The sequence below is a fragment of the Microtus ochrogaster genome, chromosome 15, assembly GCF_000317375.1.
Source record: "Microtus ochrogaster isolate Prairie Vole_2 chromosome 15, MicOch1.0, whole genome shotgun sequence".
Taxonomy (NCBI): Eukaryota; Metazoa; Chordata; class Mammalia; order Rodentia; family Cricetidae; genus Microtus; species Microtus ochrogaster.
Window position 1 is genome coordinate 22,529,409 of NC_022017.1, and position 19,401 is coordinate 22,548,809.

General features: G+C 46.1%; 1 protein-coding gene across 2 annotated transcripts in view; it reads left to right on the forward strand.

Moving 5' to 3' along the window:
- Positions 1–6: 6 nt before the first annotated feature.
- Brd1 (bromodomain containing 1) overlaps positions 7–19,401 on the forward strand; it is a 50,211-nt gene continuing 30,816 nt past the window's right edge. For both annotated transcript variants that reach the window (XM_013348862.1, XM_005354381.3), the window contains exons 1-3: positions 7–27; positions 3,492–4,872; positions 17,136–17,292. In XM_013348862.1, coding sequence (XP_013204316.1) covers positions 3,506–4,872; positions 17,136–17,292 — 1,524 coding nt within the window. In that variant the 5' untranslated portion in view covers positions 7–27; positions 3,492–3,505. The remainder of the gene's footprint in view (positions 28–3,491; positions 4,873–17,135; positions 17,293–19,401) is intronic.

Here is a 19,401-nt window from a genome sequence, read left to right on the forward strand (position 1 = left end):
GGCTCCCGCGGCCGCGGCGCCCCGAAGGTGAGTGTCTGACGGTCGCTGCTCGCCGCCCGCTTCGTCGGCCGGGGCGGAGGCGCCGGCGCCATGTTTGGCGGCCGCGGTGGCGGCTCCGCATTGTCCACGGGCGGGGAGGCCGAAGAGTCGGGACGGCGAGGCCGGAGGCCGTGAGGCCTGGCGGGAGCGGAGGCCGGGGAGGACTGAGAAGGCCGGGCCGGCGTGGGCCGCCGTGAGTCGGCGCGCCCGGGGACGCCGAGATGGGTGCCGGCGGCTTGCCGAAGAGGCCGGGGAGGCGAGACCGCGGCGGGATCGCGGAGGCGGAGGCCGCGGCCGGCTGGGGGTGGAGAGGGACACGGAGGCCACGGCGGGGTCGGGGAGACAGAGGCGTAGAAGGAGGCCTCCGCGGGGCGGAAGGCGCGGCCAAGAGAATGGAGCCGGCGGCGGGGCTCAGGAGGCGGGGAAGCAGTCGGGCCGGGCGGGCTCTGGGCGTCCCGGCTGTCTGTCTGAGCGGCCGGGGCCACATCGAGGCCGGGCGTCGGACAGCGGAGGAGGCGAAAGGCCTGGGGTCTCGCGGCGTCTGCCTATGTTCCTCGCCCGAAGCCTTGGCGGTGCGGAGCGGGTCGCATTATGTAACAAATAGGTCCGATCTATTTTGCCAAGACAGGAAACTCCCTTGAAGAGGGATGGGCTCGGAAGATTTCCTAAGTCGAGCGCGTCCTGCTATCTCCGGAGCAAGCCCGCAGCTCCGCCAAACTCCGTGGATGTGTGCAGGAAACGCTGAGAAACGAACGCGCGTGCGCGACTTTTCTTGGGCCTTTAGGAGAGAAGCAACTTTCCTGTGCATAATTTGCAGAAAACACAGCTCTTCTTCGTGCACTGCAGTTGTGACACACTTTCACACACCTAGGAAAACGCCCCCTTAATGGAGGCCATTCCCTTCACCCAGCTGCTACTGTTTTAAAAGTTTCTGTCATCTGGTAACATATAGTTACAGAGTTGGGGTATTTATTTACTTTTTTAACACCTGCTGGGTCTGGCGCTGTCCTGAGTCTGTGTTCATTCCTTGAATGGTCACACCACCGTTAGAGGTGTGTCTCTTTCCTGTGCGTGCTTTTACAGTGAGGGGTAGAAGAAGCTGGAAGAAGCTTGCCTACAAACCCCAGGGCAGGAAATGAACCGAGCTGATTTTGAGCATGGAGTCTTTTCCTCTTTTTTGCCAGCAAAGCTTTTTTAGAATGTGTGTAACACAGTTATTTCTGGAGAAAGCATGCTTATTGCCTTTGCTGATCTCTTCATGGAAATGCTTGTTTCTGCACAGAGCCGGAGGGTCAAAGTGCTGGGCGGATATAGGTAAAACGAGGAAGCGGATGAGATTGTTGGGCCCCTGACTGAGCAGTACTGCTAAATGCCCTCTTTCCCTGGGTCACAGTTACATTTTCAAATTACAGAGCGGCTGTGGCCGTTAAGTATTAGGTTCAGTTCTTGTCGAAAAGTGGTTTAAAGACCTTCAGTGCTCACTAGAAGAATGTGGGATTTGAAGGGTTGGTTGCTGTACTTTACTGTAGAGGAGAAAATTACATGTTTGTCTTTAATCTAGGAGCTGTTGCTTCTACCCTGTCCTGGTAGTGATTTGTGAAGTGTCCGTGGGTGCACCATGGTTCTCTGTGTGCAGGATATGTTGCTGACACTAGGATGTGCATCTGTCTAACCTAAGGGATGCTGCTAGTGGCCAAGGGCTGGCTCTGGTGGGTTTGCTGACGGCTCCCTGAGAATCCAGGGTTGAGTAGGTTCCTCGAGGCCCCACAGATGCAGGTGCATTGGGTCTGGCTGACCAGTGTCTTCTTGTTCCTGTTCATAGGGAGATAGTATCTAATTTTCACACAAAACGTGGGTTTCTGCATTCTGTAAGATTTATCTTAAAAACTGCATATACGATTTGTAGAGATTTCTTTTTGGGACTTAAAAGTGTGAAGTCTGCTCTCTGAGGGTTTTTCTCGAAGACTGATAAGATAATTATGAGGTTGTGAATCCAGGCTTCCTCAAGAGCTGTGATCTGGACTGCTCTGACGGTTGTTCATCTTGGAATGCCTGGGAGTCAGTCTTTTTGCTTCATCTCAGTGAAGTGGGCTCGTGTAGAGGGAAGAGTTTGAATTGTCTCTGCCGTTGTTGCTCCATGTGCTTGTCCTGCTTGATTAGTGGTTCAGAAAGAGCATGTTGCTCATAAGGTACACAGATACCAAGTCACCTCAGGGAAAACTGAAAGGCAAGGAGTCCTCAACAATGAGGTGGGAGTGTAGGCTGGCAGTACCCTGATTTTGTCCACACTGGAAATGAACAGTTCTCTGCACTGAAGTTTTCAGGCATGTGAGCCAGTGACAAGGACTCTGATTTGTTGGGATGGGGGGAATTCTGCAGGCTATTTGAGGTTTGTCGGAACCCATCCTTTCTTTGGAGCAAGATATGAACATTTTCAAGTGTGTCAGGAAGACAGCAGAGATGCCTTTTGACTTCTTGCCCACAGCTACATTGACTTGAAGAGTATGTGTTCCAGCACATAGCCAGATCCTGGCCTGAATGAAGAGAAAGGCTGATGCTGCCCATGGGAGTTTCCATGGTGGTCACTGCTTAGGCTCTGTGGAAGCTACATTGGACTGCTTGGGGCAAAGATATTCAACAGATCTGTTCAGGGTTCCTTTCTAAGTCCTGACAAGGCTGTGTGTTTGTAGGACGTGTTTGGGGAAGAATGGACTACTTTATGCTACTGAGTTATGGAAGCTACTGGCCCCCAGCACAGGGTTTACAGGAGCCTCAGCTAGGCAGTGGTGGAAAAGAGAAAGGAGAGCTAAAAGGCTTGTTAAGTCTAGGTGGCCATTGAGAATGCCTGCTTTGTGGCTACAGGTATCTATGTAATGTGAAGTCTACCTGAAAAACAATCCTATACTTGTGAGCAAGAGGCCAAGGTCTCAAACTCTGGAGGGCATGTTGCTGTTTTGTAGGCAACTTTTTCTTTTGTTTTCCTTTTTTTGGGGGGGGTGGTGACAGGGTTTCTCTGTGTAACAGCCTTAGCTGTCCTGAAATTAGTGCTGTAGACCAGGCTGGCCTAGAACTCACAGAGATCTACCTATCTCTGTCCCCCAAGTGCTGGGATTAAAGGTGTGCACCACCACTGCCCGGCTTGTAGGTGACTTTTGGCTTGATCTAAAATGGTGACTTATGTGTAGTATGCACCTGTGCCCTAGCTGTTAAGCAAGAACCCTGAGAGCTGCTCCCTTCTGCATCTGTGCCCATCAGTATCGTTACTTGGATGTGGTGATGGGCACTATTGAAATATCCTAGGAGAAGTTGTTTGGAAGTCTCAGAAGTATTCAAGCTCCGAGCTTCATTTGTGGGGTGTTGAGTTGATTTGTTAGTGTTACCCAAGCATATTTTGTGGTTTTCTGGTCTTGTCATCCTGCATGGAGTTAACTTTGTTATTGACTTTATTTTAGGTAATCATTGCCAAATGAGGAGGAAAGGACGATGTCATCGAGGCTCTGCAGCGAGGCATCCTTCTTCCCCGTGCAGTATTAAACACTCCCCCACTCGAGAAACATTAACGTACGCACAAGCTCAAAGGATGGTGGAGATAGAAATTGAAGGACGCTTGCATCGGATCAGTATTTTTGATCCCTTGGAGATCATACTAGAAGATGACCTCACTGCTCAAGAAATGAGTGAATGCAACAGTAATAAAGAAAACAGCGAGAGGCCGCCTGTTTGCTTAAGAACTAAGCGTCACAAAAACAACAGAGTTAAAAAGAAAAATGAAGCCCTCCCCAGCACCCATGGCACACCAGCTTCAGCCAGTGCCCTTCCTGAGCCCAAGGTGCGGATTGTGGAGTATAGTCCTCCATCTGCACCCAGGAGGCCCCCTGTGTACTACAAATTCATTGAGAAGTCAGCTGAGGAGCTGGACAATGAGGTAGAGTATGACATGGATGAGGAAGATTATGCCTGGTTAGAGATCATCAATGAGAAGAGGAAGGGTGACTGTGTCTCAGCTGTGTCGCAGAATATGTTTGAGTTCCTAATGGATCGCTTTGAGAAGGAGTCATATTGTGAGAACCAGAAGCAGGGTGAGCAGCAGTCCTTGATTGATGAGGATGCCGTTTGCTGCATCTGCATGGATGGGGAGTGTCAGAACAGCAATGTTATACTCTTTTGTGACATGTGTAACCTGGCTGTGCACCAGGAGTGCTATGGGGTGCCCTACATCCCTGAGGGCCAGTGGCTTTGCCGCCACTGCCTGCAGTCTCGGGCCCGCCCTGCGGATTGCGTGCTGTGCCCGAATAAGGGTGGTGCCTTCAAAAAGACAGACGATGACCGCTGGGGCCATGTGGTATGTGCCCTGTGGATCCCAGAGGTTGGCTTTGCCAACACGGTATTCATTGAACCCATCGATGGTGTGAGGAACATACCTCCTGCTCGGTGGAAACTGACATGCTACCTCTGTAAGCAGAAAGGCGTGGGTGCCTGCATTCAGTGCCACAAAGCAAATTGCTACACAGCATTCCATGTGACATGTGCTCAGAAGGCTGGCTTGTACATGAAGATGGAGCCTGTGAAGGAGCTGACTGGAGGCAGCACCACATTCTCTGTCAGAAAGACTGCTTATTGTGACGTCCACACACCTCCAGGCTGTACCCGGAGGCCTCTGAACATTTATGGAGATGTTGAAATGAAAAATGGTGTCTGTCGAAAAGAAAGTTCAGTCAAAACGGTCAGGTCTACATCCAAGGTCAGGAAAAAAGCAAAAAAGGCTAAGAAAGCAGTGGCTGAGCCCTGTGCGGTTCTGCCGACCGTGTGTGCTCCGTATATTCCCCCTCAGAGGTAAGTGCATCTGAACTTGGGTGCAGATGAGCCTGGATTGACAGACTTGATGGAGGACACAGATCAGGGCTGCAGGAAGCCCTCCATTTGTCTGTTGTACCTTCTGAGAGTCGTTTCTTAAGCCAAGTCTCCATTCGTTTGCTACTTTCCAGTGGGCAAAAATGTAAGAGAAGTTATAGATTGGGACAGTTTACAATTCTTTGTGACTAAGCAGCCTTGGAGTATAAGGTAGGCATGGTTATAGGAGCCACAGCCACACTGGTATTCACTCTGCCCTGGCTTCTGGATTTCATAGCATCCTAGGTTTTCTTCCCATCTGTGTAACATGTTTAAGCTCGCTTACTGCCAGATTTTGGGACCTTGTAAAAAAGTGAAAGAAAAGCATGTGGCTGAAAAAGTGAACCGCCATCCTCTGCAAGGTGCCCCGTGAGCTGAGCCCAGACTGGGAGCTGCTGTTAGCAGGGAGATGATGGTCTTCCTGCTAGTCTTGGGCTCACAGGGATCTTCTGTCTCCAGCTCCCAAGTGTGGGGTAAAGGTGCTCACCACCACACCTGACTTCTTTCTTCTTTTGCTGCTGATGTCTTCAGTAGTAAAACTGTTGCCTGATCTACAGAAGGGCGACTGTGTGACGGCCCACAGTCTGTGTTCCTGGTGATAGGAGTCCTGCTGTGCCCTTCTATGCTACTTAGGGACTGCTTCAAATCCCCCTCAGTCTGCCCTGATCTGCCCTCAATCCCTGTGTCTTCTGTACTCCTTGGCTTGCCTTTTTTGTTTCATTATGTAAAAGGAAGAATGTTCTTTTTCATATCATAGCACCCATTTGAACCCTGTCCCTGAGCCTGGAGGAAGTAATTTTCTGTGAAGGGTATGGACTTTTAGTTTGGTCAGGTATGTAAAGCCCTGAGATGGTGATGTTCATCAGAAGCAGACAGCTGCTCGGAAGCAGCTTACCTGGGTATTGGTGACAGTACTGCTTTGTAAAAACAGGTACTTGGCAAACGAGTGGACTGTAGACTTTCAAAATATTCTTATTGTTAAAGGGCTGAGGCTGTCTTTAACACAGTGATCATTAGTTTTTTTTTCCTTAATGTTTGACTTGAAGAAGTTGCTCATTCTTAGTAGCTTGTGTCATACATTGGAGTTGGGCACTATGGTGCCACCGTGAGTTTACTGGCTGAGTTGGGAGCACAGTTTTAACATAAAAGTAACCAGCACTGTCTTTGTATTAGAGTTTAAAACAGTTTTTGTAAATGCTGTGTTATTGTAGAGTTATACCTCCTTCTTACAGTCAGTGAATCAAAAATGAATAGAGTGCATAACCCGGTGCTCAGACCAGACCCTGTGAAAACCAGCGTGCCTGTATTGGTAAAATTTTCAGCCTGACTTCAAAGATAGTTTAACTGGGATTTCTGCTTCTGAGGCAGAAAGGATAGGGTTATATCAAGAGCCATGAAAAAGTTGAGTTTTACCAAAACTGAAGTAAATGAAACAACAGTCTATCAGTACTTCTCTGGTCAGCTCCAGATATTACCTGTTTGAGGTGATGGGTGCAATCCTTGTACCTGTGGTTCCTGATGTTCAGGTTTGGAACATGAGAGCTGCCAGACGGGTGGGACTGTGGGAAGGAGGATCTGCAGGTGAGAACAAAGGCTCTTTGGCCGTCTGTAGCCAGAACCGTTGAGGAAAGAACTTGAAGCTTTAAATACCTCAGGGTCTATTGTAGAGTTCAGCAGGTAAGAGGTGCACCCAGCTTATGCTCTCTCCCAGACAAAGTCTTATCTGTTCCAGGATCACCTGGGACTTACTAAGCATGCTGGGTTGGCCTCATACTTGTGAGTCTCTTGCTTCAGTTTGTTAGGTGCTGACCATGTCCTGTCCTGCCCTGTCTTGTCTTATTTTGTTTGGAGATGGATCTCACTATGTAGACCAGGCTTGCCTCAAACTCACTATGTATCCCAGACAGGTCTCAAACTCACAGCTTCAGCCTCTTGAATACTGGGATTACAGGTGTAAGCCAGCATGCTTACTTGGCTACTGCTGCTGCTGCTTTAAGATTTATTCCCCTGTGTGTATGAATGTTTAGACTGCGTGTATTTAAGTACACCATGTGTATGATTGGTTCCTGCCAAAGTCAGAAGAGGGCTTCAGATCCCCTGGAACTGGAGTTATGGGTGTTTTTTTGTGAGTCGGTATGTGGGGGTGCTGGGAATTGAACTCACATCCTTTGCACGAGAAACAAGTGCTTTAACTACATAACCATTTCTCCACCCCCCCCTTTCCCCTTAATTTAGGAACAAACTTAAGTCAGCTTTGAATAGAGATAAAAGTACCTGAACCAGAAGTTTGTTCTGACGAACTTAAAAGAGTTTGTATTGCTCCAGTCTCCAGGGAATTCTGATATCTTTGACTACCATGTCCCTGGACAAGTTCCCACTACCCTCAGTCTGCTGGTTACATGGGAATGGACTTGCCTCTGGGGGCAGGGGGAGGGCATAAAGGACAGAGCGTGTGCACAATGTAGGGTGTAGCTGGAGACAGAGGGCTGCTGCTTTTCAGAGTTTAGTCTGTCAACTAGAGTGTCTGTCATGTGACATTCTAGGCTTGTTCAGGATGCAGGCAGGTCTCACCTGAAGAGGGAGGGACAGTTGTTTGAGGAGAACTTTAAAAAAGTGTATTTCTAGTTATTCATATTTTTATTAATTGGCATTTGTAAACCATAAAGATTGCTTTTGATTTATTTAAGCCATAAACTTTAGAGATCAGATACAGATAGTCTTGACTTTGCCCACTTATTTAGAAACTTTCTGTGACTCTTTGATTGGACATCTTTGCACTAACTGTAACCAATAGACTGAGGGCAGTGCTGGATGAGATGGTGCACACCTTAAATACCAACCCTTGGGAAGCAGAGACAGGTGGATCTCTGAGTTCAGGGCTAGCCTGCTGTACATAGTGAGCTCCCGGACAGCCAGGATTACATCAAGAGACCCCTGTAGAGAAAAAGTTTTGAAGAACATAAGTGTTTAAGTTTGGGGAAGGTTGAAGACGGAAGCTTGGAGTCCTGAGCTACAAGTTCCCTGCAGTATTAAGCCTACTAATTTTCTTGCCTTGGCTATGCAGGGCCGTACTTTTTATTTCCAGGAGAGTGACTGCTAGTGGGTGTGGCTGTTGTCTGCCTAGATCTGGCTTGGGACTTAGAGCCTCTAGCCACTTGGATAATTGCTGTGCATTTTATTCAGTACAGAAGATGCCGGAGTAGTGAGTTGAGACTGGGGCTCCTTTTCTTTGGTGGTATTCATATTGGCAGTTTTTGATCTGACTTTGGGAAAAAGACAAAAATGGAATATGAACACTTACGGGTTTCATTGGATAGAGTAGCTCTTGCTTTTGAGTATAGTATTGAATTCTATTAGGATTTGTACCTTTTTCCTCCTCCATACTTCTGGCAGTTAATTATATAGCTAGTCCCTGACTTTAGATTTGATTTACCTTTTTTTTCTTCCCCTGAGACAGGGTTTCTCTGTGTTGTCCTGGCTCTCCTGGAACTTGCTCTATAGATCAGTCTGGCTTTGAACTCACAAAGATCCTCCTACCTCTGTTTATGGAGTGCTGGTATTAAAGGTGTGTGTACCACTACACCCGACTTTTTCTTTTCTTTTCTTTCTTTTTTTTAAATTTTTGAGATGGTCTTACTACGTAGCTTTGGCTGTCCTGGAACTCACTATGTAGATTAGACTAGCCTTAAACTCATTGCAATCCACCAGCCTCTGCATCCTGAGAACTGGAACTGAAGGGGTGTAGCAGCCTGCTTGACTGAGTTACCGTGTCATTCTATGCATTCAGTACAAAACACACTTGGAGCTTTGCCCTTTTCGGGCTAGCAATATGTGTTGTAGACTATGGAGGTGCTGGCGGCGCACTGATGTGAGCCACAGCTTCGTGAGTGGCACAAAGAGAATGAGCTAGAACTCTTGGTGGGAAACTATTGCTTAACTAGGCTGTTTGGTAGGAGAGATGCAAGAAATGAACTCTTGACTTGTTGGTGTGAGGTTATCAGCATGTAGCCCTATTATGGCAAAGAGCATCTGTGTTTGATAAACATTTCCATCTGCCACAGGTTGGCCCCATCCCTCCCAGGTGGAAGCCTTACCCTGCATGTACTGAGAACAACATAGGGGTGTTTGCTGCTGTGGGAGGACCTTGGAAAGCAGGCAGATGCATCTACAATAGTGATACTGGGGAAGAAGCATGAAAGAAACCAACTGAAAAGTACAAAATGACATACTACGGTGTGGAAGGCAGGGTGCCCACCCTGGTACCTGGCAAGTGGAAAGAGCCAAATCAGTCTAGGGGAACAGTGGGTCTGTCTACTCATTAGACGCTGTCAGCAGCAGCATGCCTTCTGATGTGTTACATTAGCTTGCCCTTGTAAAGCTGTGCCATTATTGATCTGAGATCTGTGTGTACAGGCCACCCATCTTACTGACTCTGTTCCCACCATCTGGACACCATTCCCTAGTGGGCCTGGGTGTTTTGTCTCTGGGCACTCATCTGAGGGGGCATCTCCAGTGTGGCTGATTTTCTCCTCCTTTTAATTGTCATCATAGTTACTTTGTAGAAATAGAGGTAGATATTTATTTTAGAAGTTTATTGCTGGGGGCAATAAATTATTCCTGCTGTCTCACTACTGTTGCTGTTCAGTTTGAGTACTTGGTACCAGAGCTGCCCAAGGGAAGGGACCCTGAGGTCAGCAGGACACCCAAGTTTGACTGTTTCAAATTTTCAAAACAAACAAACAAACAAACAAACAAACGGAACAAAAAAGACCTCCATTAGTTCACCTAGTTACTTATTGCTAGTGTTCTGCTGTGAACTGTATACATCCGTATACATGGATTGTGGAGACTTACATCCCTTGGCATGGTCAGGTACCCTTCTGGATATAGTTTTTTTGTTTTTTGTTTTTTGTTTTTTTTTGTTTTTTCGAGACAGGGTTTCTCTATGGCTTTTTGGAGCCTGTCCTGGTGGAACTAGCTCTGTAGACCAGGCTGGTCTCGAACTCACAGAGATCCGCCTGCCTCTGCCTCCCCAGTGCTGGGATTAAAGGCGTGCGCCACCATCGCCCGGCCTGGATATAGGTTTTAAATTATGTCTTTGCAATGGGGAAGGACACAATGTCTAAGTCCTGTATGCATCCACCTTCTAGAGGTAGTCTCAGTGCCTGACTGTTGCTCCATGCACCTAACCCTGCCTGCCTCAAACCCTCCAAGTCATAGGAAGACCATTCTGATAACTGTTTTCTGAGGTGTCAGATCATTGGGCCAGCTGGAAGGTAAGGAGTCAGAGAGCCTGAAGGTAGGCAGGTGAGACTCTGGGCAGTGTCCTGTGGACACAGGGCTGGGGTGTGTAGCTGTATCAAAACCCATTCAGCTGCTGTGCTGTGACTGTTGAGTCTCTTCAGTCTTCCTGGGTTTGGATATTTTCAGTCTTTGTCTTCTGTGCTACCTGGAAAAATGTTCTTTGTGAGTTTGTCTGGTATTGCCTTCTGGTTCACTGAAGTTGTGCTTGAATGTGGATTAAGTTTTCCTCCTGTGGTTGTGTAGAGCAGTGGTTCTCAGCCTTCCTAGTGCTGCTATCCTTTAACAGTTTCTCATGTTGTGGGGACCCCCAGCCATAACGTTTTTGCTACTTCATAACTGTAATTTTGCTACTGTTATGAGTTGTAATGTAAATATTTTTGGAAGTAGGGGTGTGCCAAAGGGGTTGCTGCCCACAGGTACATGGAGCCTACATATTCTCTGTGGGTGATGTTTTTATTTTTTAAAAGTAGTGTTCTTCTGGCATGTATGTCTACAGGCCAGAAGAGGGCTTCAGGTCTCATTATAGGTGGCTGTAAGCCATCATATAGTTGCTGGGAATTCAACTCAGGACCTTTGGAAGAACAGGCAGTGCTCTTAACCGCTGAGCCATCTCTCTGGCTCAGTTGTTGGTCTTTTTTATCATGCTATTTGGGAAGAGTATTGTTTCCTGGTGTGTAGTCTGACATCTGTGGTGAGGCTTGAAAACAATTCCAGACTGAGGGTTGTTTCTGTTTGGCCAGTCTTTCCTTTGATGGTAGAGTAAGTATTCATCCTCAGGTCATCTGTGTCTTCCTTCTCCGTGGTGCTTCTGTTTTCCTCCTTTTGTACTGGTTTGTCAGTGACCTGGGTAGGCTGGGAAGTTTCCCTACATGGGCATTGTGAGGGGTCCTGGAAGGTCTGAGAGGAGCCACTTCTCACTATCTCATGGGGTGAGGGGTCAACCATTTGATAGCATTTATAATAAAATTGGTCTCGGCCACAGTTGAGCTGTCACCTCTGAGATCTTGGCTGCCGGTCATTTCTTTGTGGTGAGTGTCTTGTTATAGGCAGCCATGAGGATGCCCAACTTGCCAGCTCTCTCTCGTGACTGTCACGGTTGTGGTCTTGGCAGTCCAGGCTTCACATGGCCATCTGTTGACCAGAAGGTGTTCAGTGCTTTATGCCTAGAGATCCTTGGAGGCAAAAACCAAGACTTTAAAATAATACTTCTTTTTTTTCATGACTTTAAAATTCTGTTTGTTGATGCTATAAGGTGAGAGACTCTTGCTAGTCTGACCATGGAGCTGTGGTGAACATGAGTGGAGTTCGTTATAAAGTTGAGGATGTGTGGGAAATGCTGGGCTGATTTTACAGATTCACTCTCCAGAAATGAGTTGTGTGGAACATCTGCAGAGAGTCTGGATCTGTGCACGTACATAGGTAGAAGTGTCATTTCCCCACTTCTCATGACTTTTGCCTAGAAAATTCTAAATAAGGAAAAAACCCAAAGACTAACATAATTTGAATTATCAGGTGTAGCAGAGACAGGGTCACCTTTGGAGCCCTGCAGTCCCTGTTCTTATTCTTCTAATAGTATTCACATACATCTGGGGTGGTTGGTTCCGTCTCGCACTCAAGCATGCACGTATGTGCGCGTGTACACACACTCCTGGAGTGCATTATTTAAACTTTTATGCAGCTATCCCCCTCCACCTGCATGCTTTGTACTGCCATCTCCAGTGGCCCTGCAGCATGTAGGAAGCCATTCCTTGATGATAAGGGGCTGTACGGTATTGAACCTTTGAAGGAGCAGTCTGGATATGGATTTTGGGTGGATGTATGTTGCCACAGTTGTTACAGTATAGGTGGGTGTAAGCGGGTTATCCTATCTAATACCCCTCTCTGCGGTTTACATATGTGTCCTGCTATCTCTTGAACTTGCTTGCCCCTCCCTGTACTGAGTCAGCAAGCACTAATCATTGTAGCTCTCACTCATTTTTAGTGATAGCTATGATTTACAAAAAAAAAAAAAAAAGAAAGAAAAAGAAAAGAATAAAAGCTTTAAAAAGTTCAGAGAACCCATTTGTTCAGCAACATAATTCAAAAGTTCTTGCGACTGGCCAGTTCTCCCTTGCTTGTGTCTCCCTTTTTCTTGTTAGAAACAAGTTCCAGCCATGTGACTCTGTCCATGACCTGCAGTGGATAAAGATTCTTATAACTGACCGGGCAATGGTGGTGCAGGCCTTTAATCCCAGCACACAGGAAGCAGAGGCAGAGGCAGGAGTCTCTGTGAGTTCGAGGCCAGCCTGGTCTACAAGAGCTAGTCCCAGGACAGGCTCTAAAACTACAAGGAAACCTTGTCTTGAAAAACAAACAAACAAAAAAAAGATTCTTATAACTGTAGATTTATAGTTTTTGATGAAGTGAGTTTTGGCCTCTGGGTCAGTCCTTTTCTGTGTGGACCGTGCCTTTTGGGTCAGACTTAAAATCATCTCATCCTATAGGTCAGAGAGTTTTTCTGTTTCCTGCAGGAGCCTTGGGGTCCTAAAATTGTTTGTTGAGGATGATGGGAGAGAGCCTAAGTGCCTACTCCCTCCATACTGCTGGTGGATCTGCTGTTGGCCTTCCTGTGGCCTCACAACCCCACGGTTACTGACTTGTGTTCTTGGTCCAGCTCCACAGCGTTGCTGAGTGGAGTAGAGTGGTAACTCATATAATATTTGGGGCTTTCTGCTGACTGTCCCCATGACTACATGGCTGTCCCCATTATAGCAGTGTTCTATATGAATACTGGTAGGGACTACCTCATTATTCACATAGGGTTTTTGTTTTAAATTTTATTTTATGTGCATTCTTGGGAACCCCTAGAACTGAAGTTAAAGACAGTTTTGAGCTGCCTTGTAGGTGCTGGGAACTGACTGAACCCAGGTCCTTTGGAAAAGCAGCCAGTGCTCTAAACCATTGAGCCATCTCTAGCCTGCCTTTTGTTTTTTGTTTTTTGTTTTTTTTGAGACAAGGTATCTACATAGCTCTGGCTGTCCTGGAATTAAAGGTGTGTACCACCATACTTGACTAATGAGAGGGGCCAGGGAGGTCCTATCTCAAAACAACAATACCCCCACCCTGAAAAACAAAGGCAAAAGTAGCACAAGTATTTTGTGACTTTGCAAAGATTCAGGAATTTTTGTTTTATATTGATATATTGTAAATCTCTTTTTTTACAATTTTAAAAAAAGATTTATTTATTTGTTATGAATACAGTATTCTGTCTGCATGTATGTCTGCAGGCCAGACCTGGAGAAGGCACCAGATCTTATTACTGATGGTTGTGAGCTACCATGTGGTTGCTGGGAATTGAACTCAGGGAATTGAACTGTGGAAGAATAGCCAGCAGTCTTAACTTCTAAGCCTTCTAAACCCCTGATACATTGTAAATCTTAATATTATCTTTGTGAACAATGTCTGAAAATAACTGTTTGGGTGGGCTTTCTGATCTTTCTGCTCTTTATCCAGACACAGTTGCAGCCTGCCTGTTGAGCTGGCCAGAGGGGACTAATTGATGCTATACAACCTGCTCTGCTGTTTATGTAGGACTTTAAAAAAGCAAACTAAACAAAAACCAGTCTCACTATGTATCCCAGCTGTTCTGCAACTCACTGTAGACCATGCTGGCCTCGAACTCAGAAATCTGTCTGCTTCTGCCTCCTGAGTGCTGGGGCTAAAGGGGTGTGCCACCATGACTGGTGTCAGTGTAGCTTTAAAAGATTAGTTATTTCCATGGATGACTATTAGTGTTAGAATGAGATTAATTTAACTTAATTCTCTTGCTGTTTTCATTTTTACTTTTTGAGATAGTCTTTGTGTGTAGCCTGGGCTGACCTCAGGCTCTCCATCCTTCTGCCTCAGAGTCTTGAGAGCTAGATGACAGGTGTGTCTACATGCCCTGCTTTCTTCCTGGTTTTTGCTTTTATTGACTAAGGTGCTAGAAATCCTGGTCACAGCTATGAGTAGACTATATAAAAACAGCCTCCTTAGAAGTCTCAAGCTCGTTGTCATCAGCTGACTTCCACTTTAGGGCCAGGATTTTTCTAGCTAAAAGTGGGCAAAACCTACTCCTCCAAAGGTTAGGGTATGTGAGTCTCTTGCCATCTTCATTTTGCAAACATTCTCTTCAAACTTTTCAGCAAAAATGGGTCTACTGAGATTTTTCTCTTGCATCTTTTCTTGTTTATTAGCTATATTCAGGAAGGCTTGAGGCACTCTTTGAGTGTATTCTTGCCAACATTTAAAGTTTTTAAATAAGACTACAATGTCAAAAAGTTCACAGATCAGATGTGTGGTTAATAAGTAAACGCTTTTGTGACTACTCTGTGTCACGTGAGACTGCATATTGCAGCCCCTGCACAGCCCCTTTCCATCTTCAGGGACTGAGTGCTCTCTGACTTGTAGGGCTCGCCTCAGGAGCTTTTCACTAGAAATCCTGCTTTACTTGTGCCTTTGATGGAGTACCTGTATTCGTTTTAGTTATAAAAACTAAATAGACAAGGTTGGGTACTCTGTTAAGAAAAGTTTTTGAGATCACAGTTTGGGGAGCTGAAAGGGCAAGATTGGGCATCACATCAACTTATTCTCTGGCCGAATCACATCAGAGCAATGGCATCATGGCAGGGGCATGTGTGGGAAGTAGAAATGACATGGTAAGATAGGAAGCCAAAGCACAGGGAGTGGTTAGCCTTAGGTCTCCCTTTTGGGTACCAGTATCACACCAGAGATCTGGGACAAATTATAGTGGAGTAGCACCTCTTTCCTTCTAGGGGTCCATTTGGTCATGTCTTCTTCTAGGTTCCTGTGTGCTGTGGGTCTCATGCCTGACTTGTTTGATGGCCTGTTCTTCTCCCTTGTGCTTTCTCTGAATTAGTAGTTAGTTGGCCTCGGAGGAACTTAATGAGTGTGGGATGAAGAAGTAGACATACTTGCTTTTGACTGGTCTGTTTCTGGTGGGCTTATAGTACTGTGCCTTTTGCCCATCTTTTTTTCCAAGGCACATGGTTGCTCGCCAGAGGTGAGGCAGGCTCTGCAGATGGTGTTTGCATGCATACCTGTAGGGCACTTTTTCAGTATATTTTTATGTATTTAACAGTTTTGTTTACAACCTGCAAACTGTTCACATTTTTCCAAATTTTTGCACTAGAGAAAGAATGGATTTTTATTTTTATTTTTTTAATTTTATTTTTTCTTGAGACAGGGTTTCTCTGTGTAGCTTTGGAGCCTGTCCTGGCACTCACTCGGTAGACCAGGCTGACCTCAAATTCACAGAGAACCTCTCACCTGTATCTCCCAAATGCTAGTGCTAGGATTAAAGGTGTGCGCCACCAATGCCTGGCTGGATTTTTTTTTTAAAATGAGATTGGAGTCTTTCTTTATTAAAACAAATTTCTAACCAGCATTTTTTTGGGGTTTTTAATTGTTAAAAAAAATTTCTTGTCCCTGAGCTGGATGGTGGTGGTGCACACACCTTTAATCCCAGCACTTGGAGGTAGAGGCTGGTGGATCTCTGAGTTCAAAGCCAGCCTGGTCTACAGAGTGCGTTCCAGGACAGCCAGGACTACACAGAGAAACCATCTTGAAAAACAACTGCCCTCCCCCCACGAAAAAAAATTTTGTATATGTACTGCCTCATGTATAACTCTAAGTGTAATATTTAACATTATTTCCATGTTAAAGCCCTCTGTCCTTTACATGTTGCTGGAATTTATATAGTATACTATATAGATGTTATGCCTCAGTCCAAGTGGTGAAAACAAAAACTACCCAGAAAAGCTGCTTACGAAGTGACCAGGCCTGCCTGACCCATGGACATAGTTTCTTGTGGACTTTGGTACATCTTCAGGTGTCTGTCACTTGCCTTCTGTTGTGCTTTTTTCTCTTCATCTGAGTGTCTTTTGGTGGGTTTGTCATTGGAGATAGGCTTTATGCATGGTCTTGGTGCCAGACCCACCCCTACTGAACATGCAGAGCTGTAGGGGGTAGTAGAGCTAGCAGAGCTCTGGCAGGAGATTGCAGCCTCTGGATTTGCAGCATTCTCAAGAGGAAGCCAGCTTTGCAGATCTGGGTTTCTACCTGGTAGTAGTGGTCCTTGATTGTTCTGTAAAACTTAATTTGATTCTTTTTTTTTTTATTTTTAAAATGAACTTAGAAGCTTTTAATATCAGTTCTAAAATTTTGTTGTATAATGCACAATGAAGGAACACCTTGTGGCCTTTTGTAATTTTGTACTGTTGAAATCGTGAGTTTGGTGGAGATTGTTTTCCAGTGCTCTTGTGAGGCGCACTGAGCTCTTCCAAAGTAATGGTGGGAAGGAACAGAGAAGCACTCTGGCTGGCCTTCAAAGGCTTGATGGTTTAGCCCCCTGCTGTGGAGGTTTATACAGCTTTGTATTTCTAGTCCCCGAAGGATGAGGTGTCTCAGAAGATGGTTGTCATTTATTGGGAACAGACTGTGTTTCCAGCCTGAGCTGGTGGGCTGCTCTGCTTCAGGTAGGAGTGGGACCAGGGCCAGTAGTGCCACCTGTGAGAGCAGGCTGTGACCTCAGGAGTCCAGCCATGAGCATCTTAGCTGACAGTGGTCAACACTGCTCTGTCTGCTTGTAGATAGGACACCACACAGAGGATCAACGTGTTGAAAGTTTGGTCAGCTGTGTTTCTTTTTGGACATTTGACCTGATGACTATTTTGGTGGATGAAATCTCCAGATAGCTGAAGGTTATGAACTGTTTTCATAGTACAGGGCCATAGATACTATGTGTCAAGACTCAGGGAGAGACCTGCAGTGTTACTAAAGTAACGTCCTGTCTAGTTTTCTAAATGCAAACACACTTAAAATATGCTTTTCAAAGCTAAACTCTGAGTTTTTCCATGTTTTAGATTAAATAGGATTGCGAATCAGGTGGCCATTCAGCGGAAGAAGCAGTTTGTGGAGCGAGCCCACAGCTACTGGTTACTCAAAAGGCTGTCTAGGAATGGTGCTCCCCTGCTGCGGCGGCTCCAGTCCAGCCTGCAGTCCCAGAGAAACACGCAGCAGGTACGTGCACATTGCCCTCATCCACCTTTCAGTGTCACTTGCCTCCTAACACACTGATCAAACACTGTCCCTTCAGGTTGGATGTGGTGCTGACCCCTGACCGCTGGGCTTTGAGCTGCTAAGCTGCAGAGTATGGCGTGAGCTCAGTGTTGAGTTGTGCTTCCTTCCCTACTCTTGCATTCGCTGATGGGTGTCTGCTCTATGTCTAAGACTGCCAGTTCCAAGGAGAGAAGGGACTTGCCAGAGAAGCTGGAGAGGGAGGCCTGATGACAGCCTGGACCTGATGGGTGGGGATCTATGTGCTGGGCCTTGAGTATATCGTTGGCTTAGCATTGACCATAGCAAGGAGGAGGAGAGGAGTTGAGGAGGTGACTTTTAAATTTCTTTTAGTTTTATTTTTATGTGTATTGGTATTTTGTTTACGTGTATGTCTGTGTGAGAGTGGTGGGTCCTGGAGTTATAGACAGTTGTGAGCTTCCATGTGGGTGGTGGGAATTGAACCTGGGTCCTCTGGAAGAGCAGCCAGTGCTTTTAACTACTGAGCCATCTTTCCAGCTCCCAAGGAAGTGACTTTTTAAAAGAACAAATTTAAACAAACTTGTCAGTTATATTAGAGGTTATCTTAAAGAGGAAAAAATTATCTTCTGTGGATGTCACACATACGGTTCCTCTCTACATTGCCCAAATATACATGTCTGGTGGCCTCTATTGCTACTCATGGGAGGGGCTAATCTTTATATCTGTAAAATATCAGCCAGCTTTAATGGAAGTTAAGTTTGTAGAATCCTGTTGAGTCCCCAAGGCTGTCACAGGCACAGCTGTGGAATGAGCTTAGGGCTGTCAGATGAGCTGTGGTACTGGAGTCCTGCTGTGTGGATTAGATGCCCATATCTGCAAGTGGCCAAGTGTCACTCTTCTGGGATCTAAGACTTGCTGGACTGTAGGTCTGATCGGAATGGAAGGGGCAATCCAGGGCCTCCCAAGTGTCAGGTCTTCTCTGTTAGATTCTGTAGACCAACTGTATCTATTCATTAGGGACACTTGCCTCCTTGGAGACTACTGGGTTTTATGAAGCTGCCCCATCTGAGGACTATCATGGGATCACCAAGTTTTGAAGTGCCTAGCACATCGAGACTGTTTTGGTTGTTGAGTGAATCAACCATGTTCTTTACCTCACTTGTTGTTGAGATGCTGTTGTTCTCTCAGAGCACAACTCCACTGTCGGTTCCCAGCATGTCTGCTTGTCCTGGGTACCAGAGGGGAAGAAGGTCTTAGGAATATTAGTCATGAAGTGGGGGAGTGTTTATCAAAACTGGGCTTTTAGTCTTTGCTTATGCGATGGTAACAGTGTTGGAAATAAGATGTGGAGAGACATGGAGATCCAGACCTCATGTCTTGTCTTGAGCTAGAGAATACTCTCTAAATAAGCTAAGCACGAACCACAGAGGAGTGTTTTTGGTAGATTGTCAATAAGAATGAAATGCCATCAATACAGTGGTGGGACATACAGCTGTTGGGTTCTTCTTTGTTGTATACATGGGAGCTTATAGCGACAAACATGGGTTGCCAGAAGGCCTGTGGGTGACTTGTATAGAGAGATGGAGGAAGAAAGGGTTGTAGGAAGAAAGAGAAGGAGTGTGATAAGGCAAGGTGGCAAAGACAGCCCTCCAGAGGGTCGTCCCATGTACTCCAGAAAAGCTGTCCAGTGCTGTACTCATTTAGACTCATCTTTTTAGAGGCAGGTCTGTGAAGAAGAGTATTTGCTGCCAGCTATCCCTTTTAGTAGAGGACATTGAGGCCATCAGACCATCAGAGAGGGGGAGCAATTTGTGAATACAAGTCACGTGATGTTTCTGGGCTAGGGCATTCTAGAATTACCAAAAAGGGAAGTAGAAGGCATTACCCATGGCAGAAGGGCCTGCTGTGCAATGTTGGATCAGACGGGACATGATGCCAAAGGCTGTAAACCATACCCACATTGTCGTAGTGATTAAGGCTTGATGGCGCTAGCTCTCTCTCTCTCTTTTGATTTTTCGAGACAGGGTTTCTCTGTGGTTTTGGAGCCTGTCCTGGAACTAGCTCTTGTAGAGCAGGCTGGTCTTGAACTCA